This window comes from Thunnus albacares, chromosome 13 (assembly GCF_914725855.1).
Source record: "Thunnus albacares chromosome 13, fThuAlb1.1, whole genome shotgun sequence".
NCBI lineage: Eukaryota > Metazoa > Chordata > Actinopteri > Scombriformes > Scombridae > Thunnus > Thunnus albacares.
Window position 1 is genome coordinate 5,195,037 of NC_058118.1, and position 25,521 is coordinate 5,220,557.

Genomic DNA, 25,521 nt, shown 5'->3' on the forward strand with positions numbered 1-25,521 from the left:
TGGGTCTTCTTTTATTTGTCTTCATATTAATTCAGTTTGTGTGGTGAACAGTGATAACTGCCCACCAGAGGGTTCATTTGTGCAGCAAGGTTTTTCTAAATCACGGCACAGATGCCATCTGAATCATCAGCAAACCTAATTCTGTTTGTCTCAGTCTGTTTATAGCAATATGACCATCTGCTCTGGATCTCCTCGCATCTCAAGCCAGCGAGTCTGTTTGTCTTCCAGTCAGTCAGAAGCTGATGGCTTTTCTGCAAACAGCACGTGAGTGGTACACAAATGATCGTTCTAAGGGCAGATACGTATGTGTGTGTGTGTGTGTGTTGCTGATACTGCCAGTGCTCATTGACTCATGTATCACATACAGTCAGATTCTGCAGAGTGACCTTTAAAAGGTTTTCATTCAAAAATATAAATGAAACATGAATGAATCGATGATGGGGAATTGAAATAAACAGCTGAATTTCCAGAAAAGGTCCTAGGCTTGTCCTCTAAAGACACTAAATCAAAACAGATTACAGCATACAAACATAAAACAACCAGATTCTGTACCACAGAACACAATCCACCTAACAATTCAACATCGTCTCCAGATTTAGAGAAATGTACAAATCCTCACAACTTGAAATGTATTTTCGAAATATGAAAGGGGCCTAAAAACCTAAATATTTAGTTAATTGTTCCCCAACTGTAAACGAAGAGGTACAAAATTTAGATATGAAACCATAAAGTTGTTAAATGAAAATATTCAAGTGGTAGTGTCAAAGTAAGAAAAATGGAGATATAAACTATGACATTGTGGAGTAGCAATATTTATTTGAACATTTTGGTATTTTTTCCTACAAGAACCGATCACAAAGCATCAGGAGCAAGATGATGGATAATCTGGAACAGGATATCATAAACTTTGAGCATGAGTACACCACAGCTCAGTCATGACCTTCATCTCTGCATATGTGGGGCTATTGTGTAATGTTGGGTATGTTCAAACACAGCTGTTAGTGTTCAATAACAGAGATATGTTGTGACCCAGCGCTGACCTCAGAGTATTTAGAAGAGAGCAAATAAATGAGACAGAACTCTGAGAATCAAGCGCATTTTCCATTCTTCAACATTTATTCGGTTTTAAATGCACTCACTGAACTTTTAATGATTACTGGTTTTCACACAGCTCTTTTCTTTTTACACAACCTTCACATAGAAAATGTGGTTTGCAAAACATTTGACACAAGTACAGAGTGAAGATTTCAAGAGTCTTCTGCTCACAATATTCTCAGCCTTGTTGAGAAATCAGATTTCTGTTTTTCTTGGCTCATTCACTGTGTGAGAATATGCAAAGGTACAAAACTTTGACTCTATAATATGTATGAAGTCACATGTGAAGGGACACAGCAGCTGGAATGTAGGGACGTATGGGTGAAAGGTGGGAAAATCTGTAGAAAGACAATAGTTGTCCAACAGTATCTATCATATTGGACAATGTGAGGTTCCATCAGATTGCAGTGCGGCAGTTCAGGAGAGACTCCAACCCTACTCCAACAGTTTTAATGATCTGTCTTTCTCAGTGAAAGTGAGATTTCTTTTGTGTGACCTTGGAAAATGTACAAGCTCAAATCCATTATGCCAAGACTGGTTTGATGAATAAACTGCTCTATCTAAGGTGAAGAGAATGTTACAGATAGTGAGCAGTAAACAGACTGCCTTAAGTACTTGGTTAAGTCTATTTAAAGATTTGTGTAGCACTACTAAATGACTGCAGGTTGAAATTGAAGATTTGATGCACTGTTTTGAAAAAGAAGTTGTGTGGTTTTTTTTTGGCTGCAGCTGCAGTATTATATTTCTTTTCAGACACTGGTATGTGATTGGATTGTACGAGGACTTTTGAGAATACCACACCTTTTGGAGCTTGAATAGATGCACTGTTCTGGTGTATGTGTCACCTGTTCTTAAAGTTGGACTTTTCTATCTAACACATCAAAACAATGGAGAAAAACTGATATGAGGAGACCATTTTTCAGCTCAGATGCTCTTCAGATTCTATTTCAGGGCTTTGAGAAACATAAATATGATTTTCTTCGTTCATAAATGTATGGCTTCGACATAGTTTGAGCACTCAAGTCTCATCACAGAGCTAAATGCTTTAATATGAAAATTCCAGTAGGTGGCGACAAAGTCTGGCACACACTGGGTAAAATGTAAATAGTATTCATAATTTATAAACAATATTTATTCAGACTTTATTAAAATGTGTTTCCCTGAAAAAAAACTCTAATGGTGAAGAATAAAACTAACATAGACATTCAGCTGCAGTCCTTCATGCAGAATTCTTCATACCCACTTTGGAATACAGTATCAGTAGTGCTGTACATGAAATTGGTATATAGTGAAATACTACATTCATTTGAACATTCATAAACAAACCATCATATTCTACATTTACTGATCATCAGCAGCATAAATATTCCAGTACACATACATGAGCCACCATCAGTGAAAACATGCTGTCACAAGCTGAGACTCACTGTATGACTGTGGTTGTTCATTTGTTTTTTATTGATGTTCTCAGACCACTAAAGCTCATTTGAATTCAAAACAAAAAAAAGCTGTTTTTTTCTGACAGTGGGGGAAAGTGGACGGTCCTGATCTATTTTCTGGTTTTTAATCAGACCTGTAAAACAGATGAAAAGAGCTGATTTAATTAACACACCAATAAAAGCTCCTCTTTCATTCTAATGATCAAGATCAAGGTGTGATGCCGCCCCAGAGGAAGGGTTCGGGCTCATGTGATTCTGTGAACACATTTACACTTTACACAATGGGTGGACCCTTATCTCAAAGGGCTCGTGTTCACACCGCCTACCAACTTTCACCTTTTAACTGCTGTTTGTGTTAATGTCTCCATGTGTCTGCAGAGCAGCAGCCTCAGAGGACAAATACTGATCTCAGCTGCAGTGACAAGAGCCAGCAGCATGAAATGAAGCCTGACTCCTCCTGGATCAATAAGATCTGCTTATTGTCTCAACGGCCTCCCCGATGACATATTTATACTTGGTCTTTATACCTCATCCTTCCAGTTTCCTAATTTAATCTGGAGTGCAGAGTGGAGTAGGGTGAAATTATGAAATCATGTATTATGCTAGTGAAGTAGAGGCAAATAGAGAGGTATGATTTACAGATTCTGATTACCATAAAGCAAACAACAATAGAGCAACATAAATAATTATGTTTGTAGAGACAAGTTGAATTGCATTTTATCCTCTCTAGTGTGTGGATTGCACTCAGGGAAAGCAGAGCTCATGCACCAGAGCATCAGGTTCCCAAAAAGACACAATTTGCATATAGATACGTTTAATACATATCCAGTATATCCAATAAAAGTTTTCTAATTCCAATCAGAACATGCTGAGGTGCAGGTAAAATCTAAATTAAAATAGGAACCCAGGTCCAGAAGCAAAGCGTGGAAAAAATATAAAAGCTGTCACATAACCTAGTAATAAAAAAGGGATCCTTAAGGGACTGTGTAAAAATTATTAAGGGAGGAAAAAAAGGGGGTCAGAGAAGTGGGAGGGTTATGTATGTTTACTTATTGCTAAAGGTAGGGATGTCAGATTGTTTTTAGGAGTTCAAAGGAGGGTCTTTTAAGTTTTTCCTCTTCCCAGATTCATTCTTTCCTTATGGTAAAAATGTTTTTAAAAAGATCAAGTAGCTACATCATTAGTAGAGCTTTCCTCTTGATACTTAATGCTGCCTGGAAGAAACATCACCAACATTCCCGGCCATGCGACTCAGCCGTCATGGAACTCGGATTGAAGGGATGAACATGGATTTGAGGGAGAGTCAGACATCTCATAACATACAATATATACGGTGCATTTAGAAAGTATTCAGACCCCTTCACTTTTATCACATTTTGTCATGTTGCAGCCTTATGCTGAAATTGTTTAAATTAATTTTTTCTCCTCATCAATCTACACTCAATACCCCATAACAACAAAGCAAAAACAGGAAAAACACTTAAGAATTTTTTACAAATTTATTAAAAAGGAAAATCTGAAATATCACATTGTCATAAGCTCAGGCGCCTATTCAGACCCTTTACTCAGTACTTAGTTGAAGCACCTTTGGCAGCAATTACAGCCTCGAGTCTTCTTGGGTATGACGCAACAAGCTTTGCACACCTGGATTTGGGGATTTTCTGCCATTCTTCTCTGCAGATCCCCTGAAGCTCTATCAGGTTTCAGGTCAGTGAACAGCCATTTTCAGGTCTCTCCAGAGATGTTCGATTGGGTTCAAGTCAGGGCTCTGGCTGGGCCGCTCAAGGACATTCACAGAGTTGTCACCACTCTGCATTGTCTTGGCTGTGTGCTTAGGGTCATTGCCTTGTTAGAAGGTATGAGAGTCCTCTAAGTGGGCTTTCCTGTGTCTTTCATTGAGGAGAGGCTTCTTGTCTGGCCAGTCCGCCATAAAACCCAAATTGGTGGATTGTTGCAGTGATGTTTTTTCTTCTGGAGGTTTCTCTCCAATTTTATACAGTCTATGTTTCTCCCATCTCCACACAGGATCTCTAGAGCTCCTATATCTCCTAGAATTTGGCCATGTAGCCAGCTGTAGGAAGAGTCCTGGTTGTTCCAAACTTCTTCCATTTAAGAATTATGGAGGCCACTGTGCTCTTAGGAACCTTTAATGCAGCAGAAACTATTTGTAGCCTTCTCTTGATCAGTGCCTCGACACAATCCTGTCTCTGAGCTCTGCAGGCAGTTCCTTCGACCTCATGACTTGGTTTTTGCTCTAATACGCATTGTGAGCTGTGAGATCTTATATGGACAAGTGTGTTCCTTTCCAAATCATGTCCAATCAATTGAATTCACCACAGGTGAACTCCAATCAAGGTGTAGAAACATGTCAAAGATGATCAAGAGAAATGGAAGACACCTGAGCTAAATTTCAAGTGTCATGACAAAGGGTCTGAATACTTATGCCAATGTGATATTTCAGTTTTTCCTTTTTAATACATTTGCACAATTTTCTAAAATTTTGTTTTCACTCTGTCATTATGGGGTATTGAGTGTAGATTGATGAGGGGAAAATGAATTGAAATGATTTAGCATAAGGCTGCAACATGATAAAATGTGAAAAAAGTGAAGGGGTCTGAATACCTTCTGAATGCACTGTATATAATAAGCCTATATCTAAAAAGTGGGACAGGGTCCAAAGAAAATATTAATAACAAAACAACCCCCCTTCCCATCCCTATCATTTTCATACAGTGCCTAAGGCTACCTAGGTTTCTGGTCTAACAACATAACATTTCCATCTGGTGTCTGACATTTAGAGGCTGACAGCAAAGATTTTTCCCAGCGTATTAATGTAATCATGCATCCCTCCATATAACTGACATCAGTTTGAGGTTCAGTATTCTATGAATTGTGAGTATCATGTGTTTTAGGAATTTGTTTCATTGCATTTATATCGGCCTATAAAACAGAGCAACCTGAGATGAGGCTGTTTTAACCTCCACTTTATTCTTGTCTTATGATAAGATTTAGGACTTGTTGGTAAGATGTGTCCTTCAGCAAAATATTAATCTATATCAGTTCTGGGGCTGCTTTTCCGTTTCTGACTCTGGACTGTATAAAACAAAGGACAGGTGTAGGACAGGTGCATAAAAGAACGAAAGCACATAAAAGGTGAACTCCCACCAACTGTCAGCACAACATTTGATAAAGTTTTCTGTCATAAACATTCATCAGGAATCAAGATATAGTGTCTGACTCCAAAATCAAAAATTTAAATACTCTATTTAGCTTTTTCATACATGAACATTTACCTGTAACAACACATAATAAGAGAGTGCCTAATATAATGAAGGCAGACCAAAAATAACACAAGACAAAGTAAAGATAAAAATAAATATATAAATAACAATAATAGTAAAACAATTGAGAGGTATTGGTGGGACCATTAATGGGAAATTTGACATTTTATAGTGTGATTACATGGTAAAATTAGATTTGCACAGCAGCACGGTCAATTTGGTTCAAAAGGAATGATTGTAATCAATAAAAAGTTATCATGTGTATCTTGTAATGTGTATCAAACTAAACTAAAAAAACTTGAGTTGAACAGAGCTTCAACTTTAAGCCATCACACACAGTTCTGTCACTGGGAAATCTCAGGTAATATCTAACTATAAAAGAACTTGATGTTCCCATCTGCTGTGCTGTGAAGATGAATCCACACATTCCTCAAACCTTCTAGCTGATATCATATAACACACCTATTGTTAAGTCATGTTACCTCTTCTTACCTAAAGGGGCTTCAGTTGGATAATGGCCTTCAACTGAACAAAGGTGTGTTTATGAAATAACACATTCCTGGGTTCATGGACTCAGGATCATTACAGAGATTAGTCTCTCCTTTTCATGGCAGAAATAAAGCTCTTGACTTTAGGGCATCTGGTAAACAAGGCATGAAGTGGCAGCACATTGCCTTTTGGCCCGTCATGTTTCCTCAGTGAAATATTCCATCTCTTCCCCGTTTCAGAACCCAGGAAGTGATGTCACAGCACTAGCTCCAACCCCTCTTTTCACCTGAAGAGAGGGAGGAGCCACGCTGAGCTACACCAGGGGAAAAACAAGGAAGAGCTCACAATCGGCCAGGTTGGTGTGTGTGATCACTTCCCCAGATTGTGCCTTGGAGACAAATAAAAGAGGAGTTTACCCTGCTGGTCTCGACACGGATATGGATGTCCCGGATTCTCCACATGGGAATATGGGGCTGTTAAGGACCTTTGATTCCTCTGAGTTTGGTAGCTGGGAGAAAATAGGCTCAGGTGGATTTGGACAAGTATACAAAGTCCGGCACGTACAGTGGAAAACATGGCTGGCTATCAAGTGCCCTCCCTGCCTTCATGTGGATGATAAGTAAGTTACAGTTGCTGATCTGCAGTTCAGACATAGGTTATCTTTGTACTGATGTATGTGTAAAACGACGTAAAACAGTGAACAAGAACTTATCCTTACAGTCTCCTGTTGAAGCTCTGGCATAGTTAAGATATTTCTTTACCTCTGTTTGGTCCTTTTAAGCACCATATGTTGAAATCTGTCTCTTGTCTCCCAGTTTTATCAACTGATGACCAGTTTATGGCCGAATAGTAGACAGGTTGAGGCTTAGATTATATCTGTGCTGACAAGAAGTCATTCAGTGCTTCGCTGCATGTGAAGAGGTGAATACCAGGGAATGTGTGACTCACTTGCCCGTCTGGGCACACAGTGCAGCTGTAAGGTTGCCTCAGCAGCAAACAAGAGGCCACGTTTAGACAATTAGACGCAGTTCAGATGTGTTGCAGGGAGCACTGACATGCTGATTCAACCTCAGGGCAGAAGATAGTCCACATTGCTCAGGGCCATAGCTGTTTACTTATTCTAGCCAGACCCAAACATGAAAGGTTCAACGCTGATTTCCCCAATCAACAATGACGTTATCATCCAGTGGCCTCAGGGAGGGGCTGATTTAAATGAGTAAACATTTTAATGAGGGTAGCAAGGTGATCTTTTCCTCCAGGCACTGCTTGATATAACACAACCCTAATGAATTCTGTAACATATTGCCTAACCTTGAATCGTATTGTAGCTCCACATGGATTTCACAAAATAAAGGGAAATTCATATTTTAGGAACATTTTGGCTGTGTGCTTGTGCGTGTGTGTGTGTCTCAGTTGTTCTGTTGTGTAGGTGATGAGTGTTAAGGTCTACTGTATGTAAGCCAACATTGAAGGTCGACCCCTTCAGCGGCACAGCAACCCGCCTGTCAGTGGAAGTTTCCATTCTCCTCAGCTGTGTATAATACACATACTGAGTTCATCATTGGGCTCCAAGAAGCTCTGACAAATTATGAATCTTAAGTCACAAGATCCTCTCATTTTTTAATGGTAGACAAATAAGATCTTGCTCATTATCTAAGAGGGTTTTTATGTAATTCAACATTGGCATTAAGTAATTGCAGAGTTGCACTTGTCCTTTCTAAATAATATACTGATAAAACTGATCACCCAACCAACTTCTTTTACTGGGGGAGATTTTGATCTCTCATTCAGTCAGTGTCACCAAAGCATTTCAAACAGGTAACTAACAAACAGGAAGTTGAGATTTCAGCATTTCCAAAAAAAGAGGAATGACATCCGCTCCCCTAACCTGTGGTGCAACTAAAGGCATCCGCTGAACCTGAACCAGAGATGTTATCATTTCCAAACATCTGCAAAGTACATAAACAGTCATTTGACTGAAGCCTTCTTTGACCCACACATAACACCCTATGCAGGGACTCAAAGCCACCTTTGTCTGCCTGGGTTGCAGGCTGCTGTGTAGCACAGACAATAAAAGAAGCTGTAAAACCGGTCTTACCAGGCCTTTCTCTTAAAGCAGGGACATTGTTTTTGTTCTGGAGCTGCTGAGAAGCACTTTGGATTAGATAAAGGATTCAACAAACAAGTGCTTGCCCACTCTCCCATATCATGTTTGATTATTCCTGCTTGTAAGATTTCATGGCTTGTGCCTCATTCACGTGTACTGACGATAAAGGACAATAATAGCCAGGCTCCCTCCTATAGAACACTACTCACTTAGTAACCTGATACACCCTGCGCCTAATAGACTCTAAGGAGTCTTAGGAGTCTCCATCTCATTTCATTTTATTGATGGTGGAAAACAAAATTCCCAGTGCAGCTCACCTAATTCTGCCTTTGAAGCACATTCCTATGAATGCAAGCATTAGATTTATGTTACTCTCATCTGTCCTCATTAAGAGGTCGGATTGTTAAAGCAACCTTTGCTTGAGATATGCTCTGAGGTCATGAATGACCTGCACAGTTGTATTTTAGGTATGTCAGCAGGGCCAGCATGCTGATAAAGAGAGTCATGCAAAGGTTGAGCAATAGAGAACAAGAGCTCTGTTTAAGCCTTCTGCGCTCTCCTGATGCATTCCAGGCTGGGCTGGAATGTCCTCAGGGCTTTAAGAGAGCCACTGGACAGTTCAGAGCACAATCCACATACTTGGATGAACATAGGTAAATGAATTATAGACGTCTACAGAGGTCACACTTTTACAGCCTCTAAGATTAATGCTGCACACACATTTTGCATATCTAGGAGATCAGTGAGGGTGATGTGTATTGTGCTGGAATTCGGGTTTGGACAGAAGTTACGTCAAATATTACAGCTCAGTGAGTAAAGCATGTCCTCAGAATCATTAGGTTAATCATTTATGAGAAGGTAGACTTGGTAAATATCTGTGAGCCAAGAGATGCGGAAGGATTGATTAAAAACATGATGACCTTGAAAACAATCTTACATCTCATTTCAGCTGCAGTTTGTTTGCACTTCTCAAAATTGCTTCATCACTCCAAAAGAAGAGCCTGACTCACTGGAGCCAATGAATCATGACGTCAATGTAATGTAACATAAATGTGATAATAATGTAATCATGTATTTCTTAATCATAGGGAGCGTTCAGAGCTACTCGAGGAGGCTAAGAAGATGGAGGCGGCTAAGTTCCGATACATCCTGCCTGTTTATGGGATCTGTGAGGACCCCCAGGGCCTCGTAATGGAGTACATGGAGACCGGCTCCCTGGAGACCCTGCTGGCCACTGAACCGCTGCCCTGGGAGCTGCGTTTCCGCATCATCCACGAGACAGCGGTGGGCATGAACTTCCTGCACTGCATGAACCCACCCCTGCTCCACCTGGACCTGAAGCCAGCCAACATCCTGCTGGATGCTCACTATCATGTCAAGGTAGATAGTTTATTACAATTTTTTTTAGCCTGCATTGAGTGAAAATATTAAAATTAGTGATAGATAAAGGTGATGATCAAATGCAGACCATTAAATGTGGTTATTTTGTTGTAGTTGGATGTAAAAAGGCCAAGAAACATCTTTGGTTGTTTGCAAAAATGCCCTTCAAATTATTGAAAAATTAGAACAACAGGAAGCTATGGTTTTCCTATGGCAGCAATGATATATGAAATAATGAACGAGTAGGACAACTCATCATTAATCATCACAATATATTAATAGAACTCAAATTAAGTGTAATTATTGAATGTTGTTGTTCCTGGAAGGCAGATTTGAGCTGAAGTCAAACCACAGCCCTTTTTTGTTTCAAGGCTGATTAAAAGTCACGGTTTTAAGTTTTTAAAAGGAATTTCAGCCGTGAGCTGGTTTGCTATTCCCGTTCATCTTAAAATGACAGCCCTGCACACGCTCTGGGCAGACAGGTGTCTCTCAGCCTCCATCCAACTTCTCAACAGCTCAACTGTAATGAGAGCAGTGGGTGGGAACCGTCATCTCTCAACTCTAATACCTGGATGTAAACACCTCACCTGGGCCTGTCCTGACAAGATTAATTCAGCTGCTATTAAATTTCCCTCTGTGTATGTGTGTGTGAGTTTGTGTGTGTGTGTGGGTGTGCTCTCTTCAACACAAACGTGAAGGGCCTCTCCTCTGCTACAGGCTGGGACATGGCCGCTTTGCCCTCATCATACCACTGAGTGCACATAATAAGAGCTTAGCTGCCTGTCACAGTCAGCGGGCAAAGTTAGTCATCAATGTCATGGCTCTTCTGAGAAAGGCAGCAGTGTTTCTCTGTTTGAGGGTCTTATCTGATCTTTCCCTGTCTCAGATATCAGATTTTGGCCTGGCCCGGTGGAACGGCCTGTCACGGGCCGACGATATCAGCAGGGACGGTTTCTGTGGCACCATTGCCTACCTGCCGCCTGAGAGCATCATCGAGAAGGACAGAGTGTCAGACACCAAGCATGATGTATACAGGTTAGTTTTTTAGCACCTTTTTGTGTGAATGTAGGTTTTTGTTTTGGGCAGGTGTTTGCTGTCTGTCTGGCTTTCAGTTAAGGTCATATCGGTCACTGTAATTCATAAAAATGTAAGATGGATTTGGTATGATATATGTTGCATTGAAAACATGAAACAAATGAGTTATTCCATGTTGAACCTTAAAAAGACAGATTGATTTCATTTACTAAAACAGCCAGTAAAATGCCAATTAAAAGTGTTGGTTTATATTGTTAAGAGATTTAAGCTTGAAATTAAAAACTGATGCCAGTTTCTTGACAGAAGCATTGTGTTTAATATTTTCCTTGAACTGACACCTTTCACTTTTGTTTTGCCTCTATTCCAGTTTCTCCATCGTCATCTGGGGCATTCTCACACAGAAGAAACCTTACCAAGGTGAGACTTCTAAATAATAGATAAAAAAAATTATCTTTTAGGCTTCTGAGATTTTTTTTTTCTAATGAAAGCTTATTCATGTCAGGAAAATTTAAAAAATGAGAAGTGACAAAATAAAAAGTATTTAGCCATGTCAAAATTATGATAATTCAATATAATTTATTAACTTTCAGCATTGTGTTGATATGGTCATGTCATTGTTCCACAAAATCCAGTTTAACAATAGAATGATTTCAAGCAACACGTTTGTTTTTGAGGGTTTTTTTTTACAGATAATTGAAAAATATTCTCATTAATATTGTGATATTCATTTCAGCCATATCTCCCAGCTTAAAAATTTGACTGGCTGACTCATAATGATGAGATAGTAACTACTATTTTCTACTTAGTAAGGTACATGTTTGACTCAGAATCTCATGATTTCAAAGATGAGTATTTTCATTTTTATCCCTCCCAACGGTTTTATTTTTATGATTCTCCTGGAAGGGATAGGCTTTAATTATTTCAAGTAAAGACATAACCTCAGGTGAACACTTCAGGTAACACCTTTCAAGGTGTGTGTGTGTGTACAGCTGCTGTACTGTATGTGTTTACTCGGTGAATTCCAGAGCAAGCAGGTGGACAGGGCCAGACTGGCAAATAGAGTGTATTTTTCCCAGGCATATCAGGTAGCGGTAGACTTCTGAACAACAGTGTCTGAATGAGGGTTGCCATGTTGGCATTGGCTCTGCCCTGTTGATCCAGACATAATTAATAAGTGAGAAATAGCCTTGTTACCCTTCCCATCTTCCTCCTCCACCTGTAAAGGGTATTATGGCTACAATAGGAGGTGAAGTACCTGTGATTAAAGTCTCTACATGTTTTTTCTGAATCATTAACTCGTCTGATCCCACGGTCAGATAGAAAAAGGGCCAGATCACGAGCTTTTCTCTTTTTGCTCCCATGGGAAACAACAGCACACACTCCTTATCTGAGCACACAGGAAGATGGTGATAAAACCGTGCATAACTATCTATGTTTACACTGCCGCCTCCATCCTTAGTTTATTTTGTAATATATATCGCAGTATTGCATCATCACATTATGTCTAAAACTGGTGTGAAGCTAAGGGATATGATTGGTTTTTTTCCACAGGAGAGAATAATATCCTGCAGATCATGGTGAAAGTTGTGAAAGGGGTGCGTCCGGACATGGGGGCAGTGCCACGCTGTCGCCCATCAGCCTGTTCAGGATTCCTGAGCCTCATGCAGCGCTGCTGGGCCACAAACCCTGCCGCCAGACCCAGCTTCCAGGGTAAGTTGTACCTCTCTACTCAGTAACATCAAATGATGTGACCACCTTCTCTATCATGAAAACATCAAGCAAATCCTATTCTTTCAACTAGATGCACACACTTTAAGTGCAGCAGTCTATTAAATTGATGTCTTTGTCTCCTGCTTATAGTGCTGATTTTCCTCCCTTTTGTATTCACTAATCCCATCCCCACTATTACTGAAACCTGACCCAGAGCTGTTGTCCTTACAGAAATCACATCTGAAGCTGAGGAGCTGTGCTCCAAACCTCAAGAGGAGCCCAAGACTCCAACCTCGTCTACATCAGAGCCGGAGCCCTCGCCCTGTGACGCACTCACTGCTGACCAGGTACGACATTGTATCTCAGTTTTTTTTTACTAGGTAGCCATGTATCTGTATAAACATATGGGTATTGAAAGTCTTTTAAAATTCTTCTTTCAGAAATGACAAGAAATGTTTTTGATTTTTGACCATAATGACTCGTGTGAGCCTCCATTTCAAATCCTTAATTAATAATAACTCATAAACTCATATTTCTTTGCTTTGTTTTATGCTAATCTCTTCTTTATAGCTTTTAAACTGACTGTTGGCATTTTCCATTAATGTTTAACTACACGCCCAGACAAGAGAAGGTTTATCTCTAAGGTGCTCTTGACATGATTAGGAACTTATAAGTCATATGTTGAGTAAATGTTTGATCCTGAACAACAATTACATCACAAAAGAGGAATGTTGACTGATGGCATTATTTAACCTGTGCGTTGTGTGTCATTTCCATGGTGTTTGCTGTTTTGTACGTGACTAGAAACAAACATGCAGTTGATGAGAAGTGACAGCAGTTACTAAATGATATCTGCTTGTAGGGACAGTAGATAAGCAGTTTTTAACTTCCGTGTGTTTCGAAATGATTTTGACCGGATCAAATTTAAGTTCAGTAAATTATCACAGTATCAACATTCAATATTCATTGTACTGTAAGTGGCTGTGATTAAGAGCGGCTGCTGCATACCTGTTAACAACTTGTTAATGTAATGGAATGTACAGTGTGTCAAAGAACAACTTGTTCACATATGCTTATCTGACTTTTTGCTCTACAGATTAAAGACAACAAGCCAGTGCGTCCAAAGTCAGCCATGTTGCCAGAAAAAGATTACAGCCTCTCAGAGCTGCTGAGCCAAGTGGATTCTGGGATCTCTAGGAGCTTTGATAGAGTGAAGGAGGATAGCTGCCACAGCAAAGAGAATACATGCAAGAGACTATCTGGCATCTCCTCTGCTGATTCAGCCTTCTCCTCCCAAGACTCTATAACACTTTCTTTTGAGAAAGAAAACACATGTGGTAAGAGCTGATTATAGAATTGCAACTTGACCTATTATTCATATAAGCCTAAAAATAATCTATGATTACGATTTTGTGACTTCATGCAAGAAAGAATCCCAGCTAAGGCTTTTTAGATGGTTTCTGGCATTTTTTTGAGTCAAATTCATCTTTTTCTTCCTCACTACCCAGATTCTGCTGAGGTCCAAAAGCGGAAGCTATGTGAAGCCATCAGGACCAAGGACACTGCTAAGCTGATGAAGATCCTCCAACCTCAGGATGTTGATCTTCTCCTCGATGGAGGAGGCAGCCTGCTCCACCACGCCATCACCATGGCCAATGAGGAGGCTGTTAAATTCCTCCTCCTGAACAACGCCAATCCCAACCTCGCCAATGCCCGTGGCTCCACACCCCTCCACCTGGCCACAGAGAAGCACCTGAAGCCCCTGGCAGAACTTCTGCTTGGTCGGCGCAGCACCAGCGTCAATGCCAAGGATGAGGACCAGTACACAGCCTTACACTGGGCTGCACAGAACGGAGACGAGGCCATCACGCGTCTGCTGCTGGACCGTGGGGCGGCCATCAATGAGACCGATGGCCAGGGACGCACACCAGCTCATGTCGCCTGCCAGCACGGCCAGGAAAACGTTATCCGGGTGCTGCTGAGCCGTGGTGCTGATGTTCGAATCAAAGGCAAGGACAACTGGACGGCACTCCACTTGGCTGCCTGGCAAGGGCATCTGGGCATCGTGAAGCTGCTGATCAAGCAGGCCGGTGCTGACGTGGATGGCCAGACGACAGATGGCCGCACACCGCTGCATCTGGCATCCCAGAGGGGGCAGTACAGAGTGGCTCGGATCCTGATTGAACTAGGAGCGGATGTTCACATGACGTCTGCTGGGTTTAGCACACCCCTACACGTGGCAGCAGAGACAGGTCACACCAGCACCTCTCGCCTCTTGATCAAACACCATGCAGATATCCATGCCCAAAACACCCAAGGACTCACTCCTCTCCACCTAGCCTCCCAGCGAGGCCACCTGGCCACAGTCAAGATGTTGATAGAAGAGGGGGCAGACCCCTACAAATGCAACCAGGCCCTACGCACCCCCTGCCACCTAGCAGCAGAGAGCGGACACTGTGAAGTCCTTAAAGAGCTACTCCTTCACTGTCCAGACAGTGGCTCTCTGTCAGATGAACAGGGGCTCAGCCCGTTACACCTGGCAGTACAGGGTGGATACTCAAACATCATCACTATGCTGCTGCCACAGGACTGCCAGGACTTAGTTACTGAGAGCTCGGTGCAACCAGAATCTGAACAGCCTGCACCACCAGAGGCTAAACAGCTCCAGAGGAAAGTCGTCATTCTCAAACTGACGGAGCACAATGACAAAGACAGTCCGCAGTCTGCCAGCTCACAGTGCACTTCAGCACCATGCTAACAAGAGCAATGACACTGCCAAAACTGTACAGAACTGTTTTTTTTTTTTCTTTTTGCTCCATTGGTGCCTCAGTGTTGGGGAGGGGATGGTCATTCCTAAACTAATGAGTTTTTTTGGATTTCAAATCCCCTTTAGCACTGTAGGTATTTTATAATGGTTGGAAAAGCTCTGATGTAAATATGTCTACTGTAAATAAAAAGTATAAATAGAGTACAATACCCTCTGTTTTCTTAAAATTTAGACTTTTTTTTTTTACTTTTTTACTTCACAAGCACATTTTTCTACTTAACAAGCACATTTTGTCTATTGAAATATGATTAGGAAGCATGTGACCTTTGGGGGCCTTTTAAATGTGCCACAATGCAGCTGGTATGCCTGTAAGTTATATTTAATAGAACACAAACCTTGGTCACAGGCCTTATTAGGTGAATGCTGTAGATCATCAGAGCCATTGCATTATTAAAAAACGTTGACCTTCAGTGTTCTGTACCTGTTACATATCAGTGCTGCATCATCCATTAAAACACTTTTAAAACTTTTATTATGCTTGTTGCTTTTTTCACATTTATAACCTAAAAGTGAATCTGAAAATGTTCTATGTTGAAGTCATATAGGTAAGTAACTGGGTGGAATTCAAGCAAGAAAGTTTGATCTACTGCAAAGATTTGCCTCTGAAAAATAAAATGTTAGCGTGTGTCAGTTTCATAATATTGTAACCATGATAACAAATGCTATTAAAGGCAAAAAATATGTATACATATATGCAGTGATACATAAGCACAAATGTCATAAGATAAAACCACCCACATTATGTTTACACACCTTTTAAAGCTGACATAATTTTGATAAGATATACTCATAATGTACACAATTTACATAATAATGTTCAGAATGATAATTCTTTCAACTGTAGAGAAATATGGGCAAAAGTTTATTCATTGCACTCAGATTTTCGACTTATCTTGAGACTTATTGTACATTTTCTCAAAAAGTATAATGTGCAGATAGAAAATAAGGTTTTGTAATGTTTTATTCCATCATTACTGACAGCATACTCATTTTGAATTCTGATCACTGAAAATGAGAACAAACCCTTTGACAGCATCAAGACATTTTAGAATTTAAATTCTAAGGCTGAAAAACTAAGATTTGATTTTTTTTTTTTTAGATTAGATTACTGAACCGATGTGCTTTTTTCTTCTACTTATATGTTAAACCATGTGTTTATATGGCTTAACATATAAGTAGATAGGTTTAAGTATTTTTTCTAAACTTTCTTTCAAGAGCTCTTGTTACTGCAGGCTTGTAAGAGAAAGTGTCTTCTTTCAGGATCTGTCAGTGTGACTCAAAGAGAGAGAGTTCTTCCCACTGCTGCACCTGCATGTGTGTAGGAATTATCAGCCCCGATGTCAGGCAGAGCTGACATGTCTGCATCTGTAGCCTCATCTGCAGCATTATCATTATTATTTTGTCTCTGCTCCAGACCCCACAGAGCATGCTCAGGTTGGCACAGACCATGGGAACTGCCCCTGAGGGGGATCACAGGGTGCAAGATGATGGATGAGTGGGAAGGGGCACTGATGTTCTACCTGCAATTCCAGCCTGTTGGGTAATTCCTCAGACCACCACTTTAACTTTTCATCACTCACTAAAATCAACATGCCATCCCTGATGCCTCAAGGGCTTGTCTCTTTGTAACTCAAGAAACTGAGTGCGGCTGGCTGGTGTTTGTAATTGTCCTGTTTTTATAGCTCATGTTTGGGAAGACCTGGAAAACGACTGGCGAAATGCGTGTAATCTGAGGCTTCTGTTTTGTGTACACAGCACTCTATCCTGCCTGTTGCCTGGTGATCTGTCCCAGCTCCAGCTACGGGGAAGATAATGTTCTGTTGTTTCCTAATCTCAGATTCTATCTCCTGTCAAGAATGCTGCTGTGTTTGAGAGACTGTTAGGTAAGATTTGTGGTATACAGTAATTTAAGAGTATTGTGATATTTTTGGTAAAAAGCCAAGAACCCAAGAGCCAAGAATAAAAGTTATAGTGAGTGGTGGAAAAAGTATTCAGATCCTTAAAGTACCAAAATGACACAGTAAAAAAGTAAAAGCCCTGCATTCAAAATCTTACTTAGGTAAAAGTACAGAAGTATCTTCACTTGTGCTATAGGTAAGTGTTATAATATCATTAATAATATATTGATGCATCAATGTGTAAGCAGCATTTTAATGTTGTAGCAGATTGAGGTGGAGCTAATTTTAACTATTCTATATATATACATCAGTTTAATCTATAACAATTCATCCTATTTTATACAATGATCATCACGTTTTGTATGTAAAATCTTGACCTGTAAAGTAATAACCATTACAAAGTGCTTCACAAACAAGGACAAATAAAAGAAAGCAGGAAAACAATCAAATTCAAAATCACAGCCAACAAATAAAATAACACATAAAACACTTAAAAGTAACGATAAAATAACAAATAGCTAAAATACTTAAGCAAAAGCCATATGATAGAATTAAGTTTTGAGAGATAATTTAAAAGAAGGCAGTGAGTTTTCTAGCCTTAGTTCTTCAGCTAAGCTATTCCAAAGGGTTGTCAGGGAATAACAGGGCCTTATCAGAGGATCTCAAGCTACAGGCTGGTGAGTAAAGATTTAGAAGCTCAGACAGGTAGCTTGGTGCCATACCATTCAGGGCCTTAAAAGTCAAAAGTAAAATTTTAAAATCAATTCTAAAACAGACAGGCAGCCAGTGAAGGGAAGCTAAAATACGGGAGATATGATCATACTTTCTTGATTTGGTTAAAAGTCTGGCAGCTGCATTTTGGACACCCTGGAGCCATGCAATCATGCTTTGGCCAAGACATGTAAACACTGCATTACAATAATCCAGATGAGAAGTGATAAAAGCATGAATAACTCTTTGAAGATCATTAAAAGAAATAAAAGATCTGATTCTAGAAATATTTCTGAAGTGGAAAAAACACGACTGAGCTATCGAGACTGAGGTTCTGGTCTAAAATAACTCCAGGGCTCTTAGCTGTGGATACCACATGCTGAGTTAGAGAGCCAAGAGCAGGCACAACTTGGCCATAAGTGTACTCAGGGCCTATAATAAGGAATTCCGTGTTGCAACAGTTAAGCTGAAGAAAAGTCACTTCCATCCAATCCTGAACCGCAGCTTGGCAAATATGCAGGGAAGATAACTTAGCTGATTCAGATGGTGTGCAGGAAAAGTACAGCTGAGTATCATCTGCGTAGCAATGAAATGAAATATCTTGCTGTTTGATAATGTGGCCCAAAGAGAGTAAAGAGAAAATAAAATTGGTCCTAGAAGGATCCCACACATAGACAATGCTTGAGAGGAGTTAAAGCCATCAACAGATGCAACAAATTTTCTGTCAGAAAAGTATGAGGAGAGCCGCTGGAGGGAAGTCCCGGAGATACCAACCCATGTTCTCAACCTTTCAATAATAATGTTGTGTCAAACGCAGCACTAAGATCAGGGAGAACCAGTACTGAGCATTCAGCTGCATCAGCCTTCATCAAGATATCACTGATAACTCTCCATGCTGTGATGCTGTCAGAAACCTGATTGAAATTTCTCAAAAATATTGTTACTGATCAAGACTTCCAACAATTGATTTGAGACAATTTTCTATAGGATTTTTTATGTGAAGGGAAGCTTAGAAATTGATCTATAGTTGCTATAGTCAGAGGGATCAGAACCAAGTTTTTTGAGAAGTGGCTGGACACTAGAAGTTTTGAAATAATCGGGGACACATCTAGAAAATAATCTAGAACCTCCAATAAGAATTTGGTGTACGTTGGGGTTGATGATGGTGTCATATGTGAAATGGTTTCAGTTAATTCTTGCATCGTGATTTCCTTAAAAACACATAAAGTATCCAGCTGAGGACAAGCTAAGTCTGACACAGAAGTGGAGGGATGAATCTTGGATTGAATGTCCTCAATCTTGTCTATGAAAAAGGTTAAAAACCTTTCACTGTCTGCATTTGAAATAATAGTGACACCAGAAGAACCAGGGTTGTCCAATGGATCAGTGGTCTCAAATGAGAATCTTGGCTGGTTGGAGATGATGATCTCTGAAAAATATTTTGCTCTTGCATCTTTAATTTCACTGTTATAAAATTATAATAAAAATTTCATATGCTCACAGTGCACTGAGAGCTTTGATTTCTTCCACTGTCTCTCAGTCTTCCTGCATTCTCTTTTCATGCTTTCAGTGATCCAAAGTGATACAGTAGATGAATTGGATTTAAATAAATGTTTTAGAGGAGTGACATCTAAAGCAGGATAATGAAGCAGTTAATTAAGTCATTTGTGTTTGAAAGCAAATCTAAGGATTTACCAGACTCCACAAATAATGAGGAAAATCTTGAAGCACTCATGTCATTAAAGATGTGTGAGTAAATTTCCCGCTATGGGGATACCTGTTCACATAAACAGAGTTAGTACTTTGTACCTAGTTACATTCCACCACTGGTTATAGTTACATTCAAATAAATCATTGGTAACTTTGATATAACAAAACATATGAATGTCTGTAACATATCCTGACTGTATAAACACTTTCTTGTTAAAATATGGTGAAAACTGTATTGTAATGTGGCAGACATTTCAGTATAGATAATAAGCATTCTGCCATTCTGAGGATATAGGAGAGTGTCTCCACTGTTAGACTGGCTGTCATTTAGACATATTTATGACACTTTAGTGTGGTTTTTGAGGTAAATGTATCTTTAAAGTTTGATAATCATAGCATATACAAACATACAGTACATGAGTCATTTCCTTGAGTTCTCGTCAGTTTAGTGTTCAGTCTGTTCACCTCTCACCTTGATGAATGATGGATGTAGTCAGTCGGTACCATCACATTAGTCATAGGGCCTTAGGTGAAGTAAAGGAAGCCAGCCTGGGGCCCAGACTCAATTATGCTGAGGAGCACAACAGGGTGCTATCTCCAGCCTCAGATATGAGGCTATGAGTTTTCTGATTTTTTCACTGATAAGATGTGACGTGACAGGCTATCCAAAATGTCTGCCAGGCCTGTTAGGTTAAGCTGTGTAAAGACCCACAACATAGTGACCATGATATTTAAAAAATAATAAACAATAAATTAAACAAAGCACGGGCCTGGAGGTTTCCTCAGGCCAGATTCCACATTCAAGGACCCAGCATAACAGTAGTATCTGGTCCATGAAAAGCTTTGGTGTCACAAACTCAAGAGAGAGAATTAGAGGGCATGAAACAGGTAAGACAGTTATGTGTAATCTAGTGGGTAAAAGGTCATCAGTTTCCCTGTGTACTGTCAAAGGTTTTCAGGTGATATCATGTGTAATGTAGAGGAGGCGTGAGGTGAGGCAGTATAAATGTTCTGACCATAAATTTTGATTCACTGTAAGAAAGGCAGTTGGCTTGAAAATGACAAATAATATACTTTGCTGAATTACTTTTACATTTACATAAGCATGTAATGTATGAGTACACAGCATAACAGTATGACATAGCCTGGATGAATCAGTTAGAGTACCTTGATCTAAAATACTTCAGCAGTGGCAATCTAATTAACTACACGACCTTTGGTGTCATGTTATGCTGACACTAGTAAAGTTCCACAGTTTTGACAGAGTGTCAGATCTTTGACTCAGGAGTATATTGCATCTAAAAAGAATTCTTGCTATCACAGTTTCTCAATAACTGTTGTCAGGCCATGTTAATATTTATGATCAGTGAGTGTCTCAAAGATTGTAAGACTTCCTTGTTGTCAGACAGGGCGTCTGGTTGCTCTTTTGTTTGACTGTGTTAGGGACTTTACAGTTTGGCTGAGTCATACCTCAGTGCACTGACGGACCAACTACAGAGCCCACATGAACCATAAAACATGAAGTGATGCAAGGCTTTGGATACAGTGCTATAAAAAAAGGTGTGTTAAGAACTTCCAGGCTGAAATGTTAAAGGGGGAAGTAATGGAAGCGAAAAATCAAGTATCTTTCTTTCCTTAACAGCACTACCCCTTTTGCCTCAAATAAATTTCATTGGCAGGTCACCTGAAAACAAAAGCAGAGGCCAAACAGTAACAACATCTGTTCTACACTCTATGACTAGTTGCTGAGAGAATAAAGATCATACTGAGTGCTGTGGGCTGTTTTTCTCCAAACTCTTTTTTTCCCTATCCCCTTATTTTAACCTCACAGAACTAGCTCAACAAGATCTGAGACCTTGTCTCCTAAGACGCGAGGCGTGCTGCAACATGTGCATGTAGCCTCAGCGAAAACGTGGATGTGGGCGCATGCAGCATTGATGAAATACAAGAGTCATGGCTAACTGAGCAAAAGGTGAACACCCCATTGATAAGTCACGGAAAGTAACCCAGTGATAGACATGAGAGACATGAAAGTTTGTTAAGTTGAAGAAATTATATATATATATATAGCTATATATCGTATGGATTGAAATGACTACATTACATTGGAGACGTAATTTCCTGGAAAGGTTTATTTAGAGAATGTAATCATTGACTGTGTTACAGTTAAAGTCCACACCGTGGGGGTGTGGGGTGGGGGGGGCAACTGTGAAGAGTAAAACGTGCCACAGGGCAGTGTACTGCCACTGTGTCAACATGTGTCCCTCCTTTTTGTTGATGGAGCAGCTCGAGGACATGTCAGGATTTGTTTCTTGATGACATCAGTCTTTGCACTCTTGATTACAACTTTGCAATAAAAAGACTTGTTCGTGATTACTAAAAGCTATTGTGTTACACAATGTCATCTTCTTATTTAGATGATAGTAGAGCTCATAGCCATGTTAACATTAGCTTTTCAGTGTGCTTGAGCACTGGTATGATTTGTTGGTGTGTTTTGTTGGTTGTGGGACTTAGTGCTCAAATGTTGTTAGGCTCTCATGGGTTATCAGAACATAGTTGCAGATTTGTTTGATAACAGCTTAATTCTGGCAGCCTCCATGCACAAGGCCTTTGTGTAGTGTTGACTGCGTCAAGGCTGCCAGATAGGCCAGAGGGCCAGACAAACTTAGCCTGCCTATTGTCTGGATTTCTGCTCTCTGCTCCAGGAAGTGAACGGGGCAGATGTGGTATGCAACATAGTGTATAACCTGTAGTTGTTGGCAACTTTTCAATGTAAGCAGTGTCTTCATAGAAGGTAGTTTTGTCAGTAACATATTGAAGCAGGCAAACTTTTTTAAAAGGTTAAAAAGGTCAACTTTTTTACCCAAGTTTATTTGAGGCCTGTAATCATTGTTTTGGGTCTTTACTTACATGCATATTAAACACAAGGAATAGGAAAGTTTATGGTGGCAATTGTACTACTGATCTTTGGCCAGGAGATGGCACAATATCTCTGTAAAGCATCTCATTCTAAAAGCTGGAGAATTATTACTGAATCACACGTTCCAGCACAATCTAGAACAACCTTCAATCAATAACTTGCTAACAACAATAAATAAACAGTTTTCTTGTTTTCAATGAAAATTTGCATTTTTTTCTCTTTGTAAATTAACAAAAATAAATGTTTATCATCAGAGTCCTTGCCCCGGTTGCCAAAATAATAGTGTGGTGTGTTGTTTGTGTAATAGCAGTCAGTTTAGCATACATTAAATAGATGAGTGGCCTTATCGACATTACCATTTGGATCATGTCCTGAAATACAACACCATGACACGCACAGGATAAACCAGACAGACTCACTGCAAGCTGAATAAAATATCACTGACACATGCATTATGTTGTAGCCTACACACAGTGGTTATGACTACACAATTTAAATGACAGTTCCCTAGGGCTATACACAGTGGCAGGCCTTATCAATGCATGTCTTTGTTTGGTTTGCAGCAGAACAAAACAAAAAAGTGGTGAAAATAACTGAATTCATGTTTATTCTACAAAGACATCCTAAAATAGCCTGAACAAAATTATTGGTACCATTTAGAAGTTGTAAGAAATAATTGATTTGTAGTGATACTTTAAACAGACTATTGTATTTTAATTATTATCACAGGTGTTTTCAATTTTATAATCACTCATAATGAGCGAAACATACAGCCCAGTATCAGAAAGCTGTGTCTTAGTTGGAGGTCATGGGTCTTCCAGTAGGACAATGACCCCAAACATACATCAAAAAGCACACAAAAGTGGATGAGAAGAGAACGTTGGACCATTCCCAAGTGGCCTACTATGAGTCCCATTCAATGCCACCAAACATCTGTGGAAAGAGCTGAAACTTGCAGTTGGGAGACGGCACCCATCAAACCTGAGAACTGGAGCAGTTTGCTCAAGAAGAGTGGGCCAAACTACCAGTGGAGAAGTGTAGAAACCTTATTCAGAGTTACAGAAATTGCTTGACTGCAGTTATTGCCTCCAAAGGCTTTGCTACAAAATATTAAGTTAAGGGAACCCATATTTTTGGCCATTTTCATTTGTTTTATTGTATTAAATAATACACTGAGTTGTAAATCAAAAGCAAAGTTTCAGTTATATTCAATGTGAAATAAAGAATGATGAATACCATATACTTCTGTCAGTTTCAACTTAATACAGAGAAAATTTAGTTGTTTTTTTTTTTAAAAAAAGGTGGAGGGGTACAAATATTTTCGGCCACATCTGTATATATATACATACATATAGAGATAATAAAAAAGTTTAAAGTTATAAAGATAGAATGCTGTACAGTATATTACCGTAACCAGTAAGCATAAATACAAATGCAAAACCAATAGTGCAATTACCTTAAATCCAGATTAAAGTGGTTAGATAGTAGATAGTCATAGATAGAGTATCTTTTGAATGAATACTTATAAAATCTGTAGCATTTGTACTTATGATTAGTATGTCTCCATAATGAATATGATTGATGTTAAATAGTAGTAAGTATAACAAGAAACTATAAATATATAAGGTATATACATGTACATACATATATATAGACATACATACTGTACATTGCGATATATCTATACAACACATATGAATATGAGTATGTATTACATATTCTGATATAACACACCTGGCTTAGTCTGGGGTCACAGAGCAGTCTGATAGTAGTGCCACAACAACAACAAGCGCCTGAAGAGCTCCATATTGCACTTTGGTTGAATGAGTCTGTTGCTGAAGGAGCTCCCCATCTGCCACAGTTAATCATAAACAGCATAGGAAGGGTTTTCCAGGATAGCACTGATCTAGTCCCTTGTCCTCCTCTCTGCCGTTGCCTCCATATACTGCATACTGCAGTTTTTTCCAAGCAGGTGTGGCTAGATGGTATTAAAAGCACTGGAGAAGTCATAAAATATGGCTCTCACGGTGCTTCTGTGCTTCAACGGGTGCATGAGGAAGATTACTGCATCCTCCACACTCATGTGCACCTGGTATGCAAATTGTGGTGAATCCAGGAAATAAGATACCAGGGTCCTCTGGTGCTGCAGATCCAGCCTCTCAAAGATCTTCATGACATGTGAAGTTAATGCCACAGGTCTGTAATCACTGAGAGTGAATGGAGGATAACTGATATCAGTGCAGTCCATTTTATAGAGAAGCTTTTCCTTTCAAATGATCTGTATAGCATGATTAGACTTCCTATTTTTTGTTGTTTGTGATACAGAAAAAAAAATCAGCCAACCAAAGATAACTTTTGAGAAATACAAAATTCAAAGACTGTGTGGTGTAATGTTGGCCAAACAGCAGAGTCAGAATAAATTATCTGACCACTTCTGACAAGGTCACACATGCTGTATAGTCTTTGTTATTACTAAGAAGTCTTTTGTGAGCTGGAGTCTTTTGTGAGAAGAGCTGGTGTTACTGGCATTTAATCATTTTAGCATAACATTACACTTTTGATGGCCAACATTACTCATTTCAAGGAAAAGCATGGGGCCACTATACAACCAGGCCTACATCACCACAAGTGATGTTATTGCTGCTCCAATTCTGTTTTGCTTTTAGTAATTAATAAAGGAAAGGGATTGAGTAATGCAACCACAGACTCCAGCCTCTGTGTCAATATAGGTAATAGAATAAAAACAGTAGCACTAGTTCAACTAAGAACCGTTTTGAAATGCGGGACCAGTATTTGAGTATCTGAGTGTTTGTTTGTTTGTTTTTTAAATATTTCTATAATAGTACATTTTTTAAAGTCATGGACTATAAATATATATATTTATATACAGTCAGTGGTAAAAGTTTATTTTGCCAGACA

At 39.5% G+C, this 25,521-nt stretch overlaps 1 protein-coding gene across 1 annotated transcript; it reads left to right on the top strand.

The window, feature by feature from the left end:
* The first annotated feature begins 6,531 nt into the window (after positions 1-6,531).
* ripk4 (receptor-interacting serine-threonine kinase 4) lies at positions 6,532-15,835 on the top strand. The gene is made up of 8 exons (XM_044370227.1): positions 6,532-6,923; positions 9,500-9,791; positions 10,678-10,826; positions 11,194-11,243; positions 12,378-12,536; positions 12,768-12,883; positions 13,633-13,873; positions 14,045-15,835. Exons 1-8 carry the CDS (start codon positions 6,742-6,744, stop codon positions 15,292-15,294), a joined length of 2,439 nt encoding a protein of 812 aa, XP_044226162.1. The 5' UTR covers positions 6,532-6,741; the 3' UTR covers positions 15,295-15,835.
* The last annotated feature ends 9,686 nt before the right edge of the window (positions 15,836-25,521 follow it).